Here is a 13,495-nt window from a genome sequence, read left to right on the forward strand (position 1 = left end):
CTAGTGCTGCGGGTAGTAGGCACAGATCTAGGATCAGTTGACCCTCCTAATCCCTAACTTTACCATTAGGAGGAACATGCTAAATGGACCTGAGAACAGCATATGGAGTAGGTACAACTTCATCAGACTCTGATTTCTGGCACTTTGTGAGGGGCAGGCATGTCTGATTGAAAACACTCTCTCTGACAGTGACAAATCACAGCTCATCATCACTGGAGGCAGCTAATCCATGGAGAGCGACGGAGGACCAAATTAGCCCCAGAACATGCAGCCTACGCAATGAGGAGACACATGGTTCGATAACCAATCAGCTTGCTCTAAAACTGATGAGCCTGTATGACACTGAAGGAAACAGTGGAGTCAATATTCTGTCAGAGCCTCAAATGTACAAGTACATGTATCCCCAAGAGGTATGCATAGCCACACATTATTATTGGCTGAACCCAGCTGATAAAGTGAAACAGTAGTTAGCAACTAGGCATGTATCCAGATTATTCTAAACCATAATGATAAGTCATCTGTGAATGTTCTGAGCAGATGTTCATTTGGCATTGGTTTCTATGTGGATTCATTAGTAACCTTCTCACAAATACAGGCGCTTCTTCCAGTCATGGTTATCCACTTGGCTGCGATCTCATTGATTGGATTTGTAATTTGCAAAGCAACTGATCATCGACAAGGTACAAAACAAATGACTAGACCCCATCTCCATCTCTCAGAAAACACTTAGACTCACACGCACACACACACACACACACACACACACACACACACACACACACACACACACACACACACACACACACACACACACACACACACACACACACACACACACACACACACACACACACAGTTTCGCTGTTTATTTTTATGACTATCTCTTGATAGCCCTTCTCTCTGGTCTTGGTCGTCTTTCCCCCTCTCTCTACAGTATTTTACAGCCACTCAGTTTGACATTTATCTTATTGTAATAACTTACAGTTTTTTACAATAACTGTGGCACTAATTTCAGAACCTTGATGTCATTTTTCACAACTCTAGACACAAAACTCACATCCGATGATCAAAATGCACAATTTTCAAAACTCTAACACTTTTTCCATTTGCTTGGATCAATACACATAAAACTAAGATCATTTGTTCATTGAACTAAAATCACCTGTTCAAAATGACACAACTTAAATAATATAATATAATTTCATGAAATCACAAGTCTAATACAGCAAATGAAAGATAAACATCTTGTGAATCCAGCCAACATGTCCGATTTATAAAATGTTTTACAGCGAAAACACAACATATATTTATGTTAGCTCACCACCATATCCCAAAAAACACAGCCATTTTTTCACAGCAAAGATAGCTTTCACAAAACCCACAAATAGAGATAGAATTAATCACTAACCTTTGAACAACTTCATCAGATGACAGTCATATGACATCATGTTATACAATACATTTATCTTTTGTTCGATAATGTGCATATTTATAGCCAGAAATCGTGGTTTTACATTGGCGCCATGTTCAGAAATGGCTCCAAAATAGCGAGAGTATTTACAGATAGCCACGTGAAATACAGAAATACACATCATAAAACTTTGATAAAGATACATGTTTAACATATAATTAAAGATACACTGGTTCTTAATGCAACCGCTGTGTTAGATTTTAAAAAATTACTTTAGTAAAAAGCACAGCATGCAATAATCTGAGACGGCGCTCAGCCATTCTCCGCCATGTTGGAGTCAACAGAAATACGAAATTACATCATAAATATTCCCTTACCTTTGATAATCGTTCATCAGAATGCAGTGCCAGGAATCCTAGTTCAACAATAAATAGTTTTTTTGTTTTATAATGTCCATTACTTCTGTCGAATTAGCAACTTTGGCTAGCATGTGTAGTTCACGTGTCCATCCAAATTTACGCTAATGAACGAAAACTTCAAAAAGTGATATTACAAATCGAATAAACTGGTCAAACTCAGTTGAGAATCAATCTTCAGGATGTTTTTATCATATATATCCAATAACGTCCCAAACGGAGCATTTCTTCATATCTATATAACCGATAGAAAGGAAGGACATCACATGCGCAGTGTGCGTGGCCAAGAACTGGCAATATGCCTGACCAGTCACTCCAATGGCTCTCATCCGGTCCCACATCAAGCTAGACGCTTCATTCCACGTTCCACTGCCTGTTGACATCTAGTGGAAGGCGTATGAAGTGCAGACAGATCCATAAATATAGGAGAATTGAATAGGCGATGCCTTTCACAGCAACCCATTTCAGAATTTTCACTTCCTGTTTGGAAGTTTGCCTGCCATATGAGTTCTGTTTTACTCACAGATATAATTCAAACAGTTTTAGAAACTTCAGAGTGTTTTCTATCCAATAGTAATAATAATATGCATATCATATGATCTAGGACAGAGTACGAGGCCGTTCAATTTGGGCACCAATTCATCCAAAAGTGAAAATGTCGCCCCCTAGTTCTAAGAAGTTAACATCAAAGTATTACCATTTCAAAATACAATTCACACATTACGTCTGAGATGACTGTCTATTCATTTCATTACAATGATCTAACTATCAATTGATACAACTGCTCAAAATGATAAGTAACTGTAGCATTATTTTTAATGCATAGTTTTATGGAAACTGACAAACAATATTCCATGTTTAGATCATGAAAGTTTCAGGATAACGAGATCCATTGACACCAATTTCCGTGGAACAAATTGGACTACATTATCTATGGATGTAATATTTCATCATCAATATCAGAAACTTTATCAGAAACTGTTTCTATGGTCCCATGTACCACTTTTCCAGACCATGTTTTCAGATTTGACATTACTGTACACTTTATTAGGTACACCTATCTAGTACTGGGTAGGACCCCCTTTTGCCTCCACAACAGCCTGAATTATTCACGGCGTTGTACGTTAAGAGATGCCCTTCTGCACACCACTGTTTTAAACGGCTGTTATTTTGGTATTTGTGGCCTTTCTGTTAGCTTGAATAAGTCTGGACATTCTCCTCCGACCTCTCTCATTAACATGATGTTTTTGCCCACAGAACAGCCGCTCACTGATTGTGTTGTGTTTATCACACCATTCTCTGTAAACTCTAGCGACTGTAGTGAGGAATAATCCCAGGAGGGGAGCTGTTTATGAGATGCTGGAAGCACCATGGTCAGAACTTTCTGCAATGAGAACCGGTAAGTCTTCAGCATGCACTAAACTTTAGGCTACTCTCAATTGTCAAACAACTGTATACTGCATACAAATGTGTACCACAGAGTAGGTGATGTGACTAAATGTGTTCTTACTGTAATTTTCCCTGCAGAATTGAGACTAGGCCAAATAGGGGAGGCAGAGGCAAAATTCTGACTGACCAACAAGAGTGGGCTGTGGTCAATTTGGTTCGGGCCAGAAATGATATTCACCTTACTGAAATTCGGCAGCACATCTTGGACAATGACGACATGTTCAACAATGTGGAAGCCATAAGTTTGCGGACTATTGCACGCGTGCTGAAAAGCACCAGGTGTCTCTAAAACAGCTATACCGTGTGCCTTTTGAAAGAAATGCAGACAAAGTGAAGCAACTGAGCACTGAGTACGCTCAGGTATGTTCAGTTTCAAGATGCCTCTTGTGAAAAATTCCCCCCAAATTCTGCATCATTGTAATCAGTAATTCTCCTTCCAAAATGTATTTTTAGAGGGTGATGGAGCTGGATGCTGACGAAAACCATCACAAATTCCTATTTTTGGATGAGGCAGGCTTCAACCTGGCCAAGACAAGGAGGAGAGGTCAGAATTTCATTTGCCAGCGGGCAACCATCCAGTACCTGGACAACATCACCATGTGTGCGGCAAAATCGGAAGATGGTGTGGTGGGACGCAGACCTCGTATTGAATCATATAATGCAGCTCTCCTTGTAACATTCCTTGATGATCTAAATCAGGTCTGTAGAGCTGATGGTGTGACCTATGTCATTGTGTGGGATAATGTCAGGCTCCACCATGCTCAAATGGTGCAAGCATGGTTTCAGGCCCATCCACAATTTACCACCATGTACTTACCCCCATACTCTCCTTTCCTTAACCCGATTGAGGAATTTTTCTCCAAAAGGAGGTGGAAGGTATATGATAGGCGCCCTCACGAACAAGCCACCCTTCTCCAGACCATGGATGACGCATGCAATGAAATCACGGCAGACCAGTGTCAGGCCTGGATTCGCCATGTCCGAAGATTCTTCCTAAGATGTTTGGCTAATGAAAACATCCATTGTGATGTGGATGAGAACCCGTGGCCAAATCCACAAGACAGGGTTGATGAAAATATAGAAGTACAGTAATCAATCTTTTGTTTAGCTTTTTACAGTAAGCCAGGTGAGGAACACTGCAGTTGACCTTTAACTGTTTTTTCTTTTTTTTAGCTAATTATTTTAGCTTTGATTCAAAGAAACCTATGTTGTGATTTTAATGTATTTCATCAATACATTTCATATTTTGTTCAATGATTCCACTATGTCTGTAGTATTCTCTCTACTAGTCCTTTTACAGTGATGTATTAACGTGTAGTAGCATAATGAAACATGTATCACATATTTTGTACTACAATATTTAATGATTGTATGAACAACTACACAGTGAAACTATCGGTATCTTGTGTGTGGGTGATCTCAATGAATGTTCCTATGGTTTTTCATGATAAATGAGTTATTTGAACCAATGATTCTTCAAGTGCAAGGTTTCTTTAAAGATATGAATGCACAATGCAATGTTTTGAACATTGGACAGCCTGTGTTACAAGTGATGACCGTTTTGAGTTTTGTGTCTAGAGTTTTGAAAAATGACCACAAGGTTCTGAAATTAGTGCCAAAGTGATTGTTAAAAACTGTAATAGAATCACAGTCCCCCAATTACACATAATAATTGTATTAATTTACATGATCAGATTAGGCATGTTGGTTTTCATTACCATATGGTTTTACACTTGCCTTTTATCGCCTCAAGACAATCTGTAGTTGCCATAGCAACAGGTGACGAGTATTAACATTGAACACCCAGCTGTGTATTTATTAATAAATATTTATTGATAACAATTGAAAGGACATTTTTACGTACAGGTACTAAGTCTAAGAAATGAATTGCCACTGCACATGTCATGTGATCATCCGACAGAACAATCTATTCCAAGAACAGAAACCGAAAGAAACTGATGAGAAGATATTCCACCAAAAACCATGACCTCATGCACCGTTTCCAAATGAAATATGTATGTCAGTTCAACTGGTTGTTTTTAAGTACACTGTGCAATACAGACACACCCCATTAAAAACAGGTAGAACAAGACTAATGTAAAAAACGGTTACTTCAAACTCAGGCTTAGACCAAACTGTTAAAACTTCCTGGTTGTTTTTGTCATCGATTTTCTTTTTGGAACTGAATAAAAAAGAAAACAACCATATTATGTGGTCACTCAACATGCAACTGAATCAATCCAACTCCCCATGCAAACGTCCTGTCCCAGAGACGCAGAGCAGACAATAATTGGTCTCTGATAACCAGGAGATCGACCGCACACGGTCGTGACGTATAACAGTATGTCGACCACTCAGCAGAACGGTACTCCTACGGTTGGGCTGGGCTGCCTGGCTCTTCTCCTTGTGGTCGTATTCCAGGAGGGACCAGACGGTTAAGCTTACGGGCTTACGGAGACGGAGGAGTCTTCAGGGAATTACAGGACCCTGCCTGGCTCCCGCCTGTGGTGCCTTGGTACTGTGGGAGAGAGAGAAGAGAGATGAGAGAGATAAACCTCCAATAAAGATAGCTGTGTACATGTAGATTAGTAGTCCTAGAGACATTCTGTAAAGGGGATGAAGATAACAGATCACTTCGGGTCAGTGTATTGACCAAATCTGCTACTTCAATAAACTAATTAAATTGTGAGTTCTGTTAGAAAGTGACGTTCACTGCACTATAGTTAAAGCGTAATAGCAGCAATTGTGACCTAAAGACATTAATAAGAGCTCACTAATGCAAGACTCTCTCACTAATTGTAGGTGATAAGCAACAAGCTGTGCCAAACTAAAATATGTTTTGGAAATAATCTTTATTGCCTCTGAATCCTCCTTAGAGGACTGCCAAACAGAACTACTCTCTAAAACACCCGTAGTGAAAACAGAGATTCTCTCAAACTCCCAGCACTTCAACATGAAAGCACTTGATTGATTCTCTTCTTTCGCTTGCAGAAATCTAGCCGCTCAGAATCGGTTAGTTAAGCAAGCAGAAAAACGTCTTCCTCTCTTTTCATCTCATCAAAGTCAGATGTATTTTCCAGTTAAAGGTTCAGTTCTTCTTGACAGTAATTGTTTTGTTTGCTGGCTAAAAAGCAAAAAGACAGAAGCCATTACGGAAAGAGAGTGAGGGAGAGAGTGATGGGTTACAGAGCAAACAAACACACACAAACAAAGCTGCGTTTGAAGTCCTTTTGCGTCCCGGGTGTGTTTTGAATATGTGATTTTTTGGGGGAGGGCCTTGTGAAGGCAGAACAACATTGATTCAAATGGCTGGTGAGGCAGACTGCTAAATAATAGATGTGCTTTCCTGGGGGCTCAAATTAGGATTTCAAAGTATAGTCACATAATGTAACTAACTAAGTAAGTATCCCTGAAGCAAACAGAATAGTCTGCTTAATTGTTCCTTTTCTCAAATCCTGCTCTGTCTGTCTCTCTACCTCTTTTCTTGCTCTCGTACTGTCTCTTTCACTTAATCTACAGTGTCTCTCCCTATCTGTCTGTCTCACTCTCTCTTTCTCCCCCTCGCTCCCTCTCTAAACATTGGTGGTTCACTCAGCTGTGTTCTAAAAGGAAGACAGTCTCCTTTGATGCCAACACAATAAAGCCATTACACAAGGCTGAGTGCACAGGTCACACACTCTCTCCTTCAACTCCTCAACACTCCTCTCCACTCAATTTAGCCGCCATAATAATAGATGTATTATTATATATTTCCAATTCATGTCAGCTATTGTATGTATACCGCTGTTCAGCTACCTTGTACATAGCAACATCTTATACAATGCAATGTAAACATGAAATGTAGAAAGGCCTTGATTCTTCTTCAGAAGAATCAGTATACTTGCTGCCATGCTTCTTGCTGCCATCAAGGTACACCTACTCGCTGAAAGCCTTGGCATTCTCAGCTGTTTTTAACAATGGAGTATTTTTTGCGTTGGGAGGTAGAGAGGTTGAGAGCCTCTTAGGGTATTGATTATTGAGAAGAATGAGGCTTTAGAAAAGAGGAGGGTAATTCTGATGAATGAGTTTCTGTGGCAGTTAACGACACTCTACCGTTTGAAGTCTAAAACCACCAGACATAGGTCAAACTAGTCAGCTCAAAGATGCCGGGTATTTGAGTCATTTTGACAGTATGCAATAAAAACCTATTTAGGCTGAGACAAACCTTGAAAATGTTGCACTTGGAAACAAGACACATATGTGGGCACACACACACACACACACAAACGAACACCGGCTTTACCTCTATGAGCGGGTGCCAGTGGGCGATGGGTTTTCGCGGGTAAGACAGCATTTCGTTCCAGTGGTCTCGGCCCAGGTGCTCTGCATCGGTGCCCACTTTACACACCCCGATGACCTCATTATGGCCTACACTGGATAGGGAAACACACAGAGGCCTTCATTACTCCTGCCTTTGGACTGGAGATGAAGGAGTACTGTCTCTACCTAAACGTAATGTTTATTTGGGTAGTAAGATAAACATACACGTTTATTCCTAACTTTAGACAGAACATTAAAGTAACATTACAGTAACCCTGTGTGGATCTAAAAGTGAATCACATGACTCATTGAAAATGTGTGAATTCAGCGAAAAATAGGGCATCAACCAAAATGTATGATGGGATGTGAAATCTCAGGAAAGAACATTCATATTGTGTCTGTATGAATGGTGTGACAGAACTAAAGGATGTGACAGAAAGAGAGAATCTTTTCAATAATGGTGTGACAGAACAGTCATTCAAAGCTAGGTGATCATGTGAATATGTCTGCCTTCACAGTAATGATGATACATTTGCCATGGTAGAAAAACATAGCGGTACTAAAATGAGAATTGATAAGAGAAAGAATAGAAGGAAGATAAAGACGTGGAGATGTTGGACTGCTACCCACAAGATAGGAGGCTCCGGGGTAATGTAACCTTCTCTAATTCACTCCCATCTGCATTGAAAGCGTTTTAACCTTCTATATGCCATGCATCAATTCTGAGAGACTGACAAGTAGCACAAGGGTATATACTGCATAAGAACCACAATTTAAAAACTACTGTCACTGAGTTAAAAGCTACTGAGTCATTGAGTTTAGCTTTTAGTTTAATTTATTAATTCGACCATTTAAAAAAAACAAGCACACATAAAACTTGAAAAAGCCGTACGTGTACATGAATAAAATCATTGAGGATAACACACAATAAAGTCTGGGACTTATTTCCATTGTGGTCCTCTTGAGACAAGATGGCTAGACAAGACCGAACACAGTACGGCAGTGAAATAATAAAACAAAAACAGAGAAGAAGAACATCTATCTCATCATTCCAGTTACATCATAACAGTTATTCATATGGGCACAAACATATTTTTACTTTATTTTTAAAGCTTCCCATGGAGGAAGTTGTTTTTATGAGCAGAGGCAACTCATTCCATTCTGAGGCTCCAGTACATAAGAAAGTATATTTCCCAGCATTACTCCTGAACCTGTAAAAGCACACATCAGCAACACCTGATCTGGTGCTGTGATTGTGTGCATCCCTAACATGAGGAAATCAATCACTTAGATATCTGGGCGCAGGATCATAAATAGTCCTGTAAACCGAACCTAGTCTAATCTGGGACACCCTAGCCTCAACAGGCAGCCAGTTTAGTTCCTGAAAGCAGCTCCTGCCTATGTGAGTACGTGGACTCACCTTCAATACCACCCTGATCAGCTTATTCTGGGCTACCTGGAGCTTCCCCTTCATACATTTAGATAAGCCCCCAAACCAGGAAGTACTAGCATAGTTAAAATGGTGTTGAATGAGGGCAGTAGCTAGCACTTTCAAAAGCTACTGAGTCACTGAGTTAAAAGCTACCGAGTCACTGAGTTAAAAACTACTGGATCTCTGAGTTAAATTTACTCACCGGTCGTAGTCCATGACGGCGATCATAAGGCCGATCTGGTCAATGTTCTCTGGGGGGACATCAAAGACTATGGCTTCATTGTAGACAGGGTTCAGAGTGTTCCTTTTAGTTGAAGTTTTCCTCTTTTTTAATCTCCGACCGTCACACATTAGCGAGACCTTCACATACGGGTCTAGAGAGATAGAGACATAGAGAGACTGAGAGATTGAGAGATTGAGACTGAGACATTGAGACTGAGACATTGAGACTGAGACATTCAGACATTGAGACTGAGACATTCAGACTGAGACATTGAGACTGAGACATTGAGACTGAGACATTCAGACATTGAGACTGAGACATTGAGACTGAGACATTGAGACTGAGACATTGAGACTGAGACATTGAGACTGAGACATTCGGACATTGAGACTGAGACATTGAGACTGAGACATTCAGACATTGAGACTGAGACATTGAGACTGAGACATTGAGACTGAGACATTGAGACTGAGACAGAGTCTACTGTACTATTTTTGTTGTATACAGCATATGTTGATGTTAGGTAGTATTAAATAGAAACACACAGTGTTATAGTAATGTGCTGAATAGAAATCCACAGTGAGATATGATGTATTTTTGTGGTAGTGTTGACTTCTACCTGATGCCCCAGTGATGTCCATGGCCTTAAGGTTCCTGGCCTTGATCATGGTGATGGTCAGTCTGCCGGCAGTGGGCAGGTAGCACAGAGAGAACATCAGGTCTCCCAGGTCCACATTATCCTGCAGGGTGGAAACACCACAATATCAACCACATCCTGCAGGGTGGAAACACAACCTAACACCACAATATCAACTACTGTGTCCAGGGTGGAAACACAATACTATCAACCACTGTATCCTGCAGGGTGGAAGCACAACATAACAATATCAACCACTGTATCCTGCAGGGTGGAAACACAACCTAACACCACAATATCAACTACTGTGTCCAGGGTGGAAACACAATACTATCAACCACTGTATCCTGCAGGGTGGAAGCACAACATAACAATATCAACCACTGTATCCTGCAGGGTGGAAACACAACACAACAATATCAACCACTGTATCCTGCAGGGTGGAAACACAACACAACAATATCAACCACTGTATCCTGCAGGGTGGAAACACAACACAACAATATCAACCACTGTATCCTGCAGGGTGGAAACACAACACCACTATATCAACCACTAAATAAATAATCTCAAAATAATCAATATACGGTCCGGATCGGTCAAGGGCAAGATCCTTATTGTTCTTACCCCAATATCATTAGAATAAGGATGGAATAGAACACTATCACAACAAGCTCTGACCATATCAAGCTCAAACCATTGCCGTGGGATTTTACAAGGACTTGAGCCAACATGTTGACCAAAACCCTATCATGGCAACTCTCTAGTTGGTTTCGCTGAAGGGTAGGCAGAGCTTTTTCTTATGAGATTAACAATGGCAAATTCCCTCAATCTCTTTATAACTAATATGTTGCTAATTTATAGGAGAACTCATCACTGACATGTCCTCATAAGTATCATCACAATCTCAATCACAGGTAACTGTCACGACTTCGACCGAGGCAGGCTCTCCTTCCCGTGCGGGTGGCGTTCGGCGGTCGTCGTCACCGGCCTATTAGCTGCCACTGATCTTTTTCTCCCCCTCCCTATGTGGTTATTGGGTTCACCTGTGGTGTATTAGGGTTAATTAGTTGGGCTTATTAGTCAGCCGGCCCGCACGTTTCTTTGTGCGGGATTGTTTGCTTGTAAGTAGTGGTGTTGATTGTGTGCTACGTGTTTTCTGGACTGTGTTCCTTTTCCCCCGTGTCTGGGGTTGGTTAGATAGTACACCCAGTGTGTTTATAGGGTGGACTAGATGGTCCGTGTTCATTAAAGAACATTTTGTATTTGGCACCTGCTGTTTCCTGCGTGTTGACTCCACACTCCGACACCCAGGCCTTACAGTAACGGTGCTGTAGCAAAGGTGTCAGGCTAGATTTATCTGAAACCCTTCCCAGTCATTGGTCTGGAAAACTCCCTATCATATTTCCAATAATAAACATTGATGCTACACGAGAGAGAAGACTTGTAACGCCCTGACCATAGAGAGCCTGTTATTCTCTATGTTGGTTAGGTCGGGGTGTGACTAGGGTGGGTCATCTAGGTAATTATATATCTATGTTGGCCTGGTATGATTCCCAATCAGAGGCAGCTGTTTATCGTTGTCTCTGATTAGGGATCATATTTAGGCAGCCATTTACCCTTTGTGCTTTGTGGGATCTTGTCTAGGTATAGTTACCTGTGAGCACTACGCTGAGCTTCACGTTTCGTTTGTTCGCTTTATTGTTTTTGTTATTTGAGTTTTCTCTTCCTAATCAAAAGGATGGAAACATACCACGCTGCATTTTGGTCCACTCCTTATGATGATAGTGACAAGACTTCTGTTCGGCTGTAAAAAGCAACAGCTCAAATATCACCCTGTTCTGAAAATAACTCCGTAGAGGTAGTGAGAGCTCCTCTGACACACTGAGAATTCCACTGGAACATTTTAATGGGAGAGCAATAACTTTCTATGCAAGATTTTAATTGATTAACCCAATGAAAGGTTTCATAAAAACGTTACCAAACTTACACAAAATGTTTTGCTACTGTACTGTAGTCCTACTAATGAATACCTCTAGACATTCCTAAGGCATATTGATGCGTTTGCAGCCGTGCATTTTTTTTTTATAGTTACTTTCTCCTTCCCAAACTAGATTAGCGAACACAAACAGAATGCCCCTCAGACTGTTAATAGCAGGGCATTCTGCTGGTCTCTCTCTGCCGTCTACCATGCCCGAGGGGGGGAGGGGGGTTGTTTTCTCCTAGAACCCCCTGCGGTGTTCTGTGATGAGGTCCCTACGTCCTGTGACATTTACACACCTCTCCCTAATCGTCTTCCTATCGAGTTGCTCTGGGGTGCAAGCAGGATGAGAAGGGTTAGATCCGTGTCCCAGGCATCCAGGGACCCCCCGAAGGGCCTTCGCCAGCAGGAAATAGCATTTTAAGAGAGCGGGAGGGGGGGGGGGGTGACAGTAGGTGTAGGAGGCAACAGCGGGTGCTCCTCTGAGTCTCTGGTCATCACGTCGCCTCACAACCCCAAATCTCATTGGCTTTACACATCCCAGCTAAAGTACAGCCTCGTAGAGAGCATTTACTGCTAACGCCATGGTTTCAGGTAACACAATCTACTTACAGAAGCTACTACTCTGCCTAGGAGAAGCTAAATTAGTCCTACAGTTGTGCAGTCATACCCCTTTGTTTCAGTACAGCAAAATTACATTTACAAGGATTCTTCTATGGCCATGGCCTCAGCACAGACGCGGAATACAGCTGCACTTCCGTTGAATTGTATAGGCCCTTCACACAGATAAGCAAACACCCCTCTATGACTAGCAGAGCTGCTCTCCCCCGGGCCAAACAATCAGTTATACTTCAACTGATATTGGTTTTGTGTATGCGTTCGTGTGTGCGTGTGCGTGTGCGTGTGTGTGTGTGTGTGTGTGTGTGTGTGTGTGTGTGTGTGTGTGTGCGCATGCCTGTGCGCGTGCGGGTATGTATGTGCTGGACGGCAGGTAGCCTAGCGGTTAAGAGCTTTCGGCCAATAACCGAAAGGTCTCTGGTTCGAATTCCTGAGCCGACGAGGTGAAAAATCTTTCTCTTAACCCTAATTGCTCTTGTTAGTCGCTCTGGATAAGTGTCTGCTCAATGACTAAAATGTAAAAATATGCGTGTGTATGCATTGGCAAACAACAGAAACCATACTTGGTTTAGACATCCCCCAAAGGATAGTAGAGAACCTGAAGGAGGGAATAAGGAAGAGAGATGGTGCTAAAGACTGAAATAGAGGATGGTGGGAGGAGCTATAGGAGGACGGGCTTATTGTATTTGTGTTGTATTTGTATCCCTGAATCTCCCTCCTACCCTCTTCCATCAGGAATCCTTCCCTCTGATTGGTTGTCCGGCAGACAGATACAGCACGCTACCCCAACTTAATCTGAGAGTTAAGGTGACCACTCATCTACAACAACACAAATAACAGGTCAAACCCACTGGCTCCAGGTCATCTATAAGTCTATGCTAGGTTAAGCCCCACCTTATCTCAGCTCACTGGTCACCATAGCAACACCCACCTGTAGCACGTGCTCCAGCAGGTATATTTCACTGGTCACCCCAAAAGCCAGCACTTCCTTTGGCCGCCTTTCCTTCCAGTTCTCTGCTGCCAATGACT

The 13,495-nt window shown here is 41.6% G+C and overlaps 1 protein-coding gene across 1 annotated transcript in view; it reads right to left on the minus strand.

The window, feature by feature from the left end:
- Positions 1-5,725: 5,725 nt before the first annotated feature.
- Positions 5,726-13,495, minus strand: part of LOC120025344 (synaptotagmin-9-like) — a 41,069-nt gene continuing 33,299 nt past the window's right edge. Inside the window, exons 5-8 of the mRNA XM_038969881.1 lie at positions 9,850-9,970; positions 9,210-9,381; positions 7,559-7,688; positions 5,726-5,794 (exon numbers count right to left, since the gene is read on the minus strand). Of these exons, the coding sequence (XP_038825809.1) occupies positions 5,726-5,794; positions 7,559-7,688; positions 9,210-9,381; positions 9,850-9,970 (492 nt within the window). The remainder of the gene's footprint in view (positions 5,795-7,558; positions 7,689-9,209; positions 9,382-9,849; positions 9,971-13,495) is intronic.

Source organism: Salvelinus namaycush, chromosome 30, assembly GCF_016432855.1.
Source record: "Salvelinus namaycush isolate Seneca chromosome 30, SaNama_1.0, whole genome shotgun sequence".
Lineage (NCBI taxonomy): Eukaryota > Metazoa > Chordata > Actinopteri > Salmoniformes > Salmonidae > Salvelinus > Salvelinus namaycush.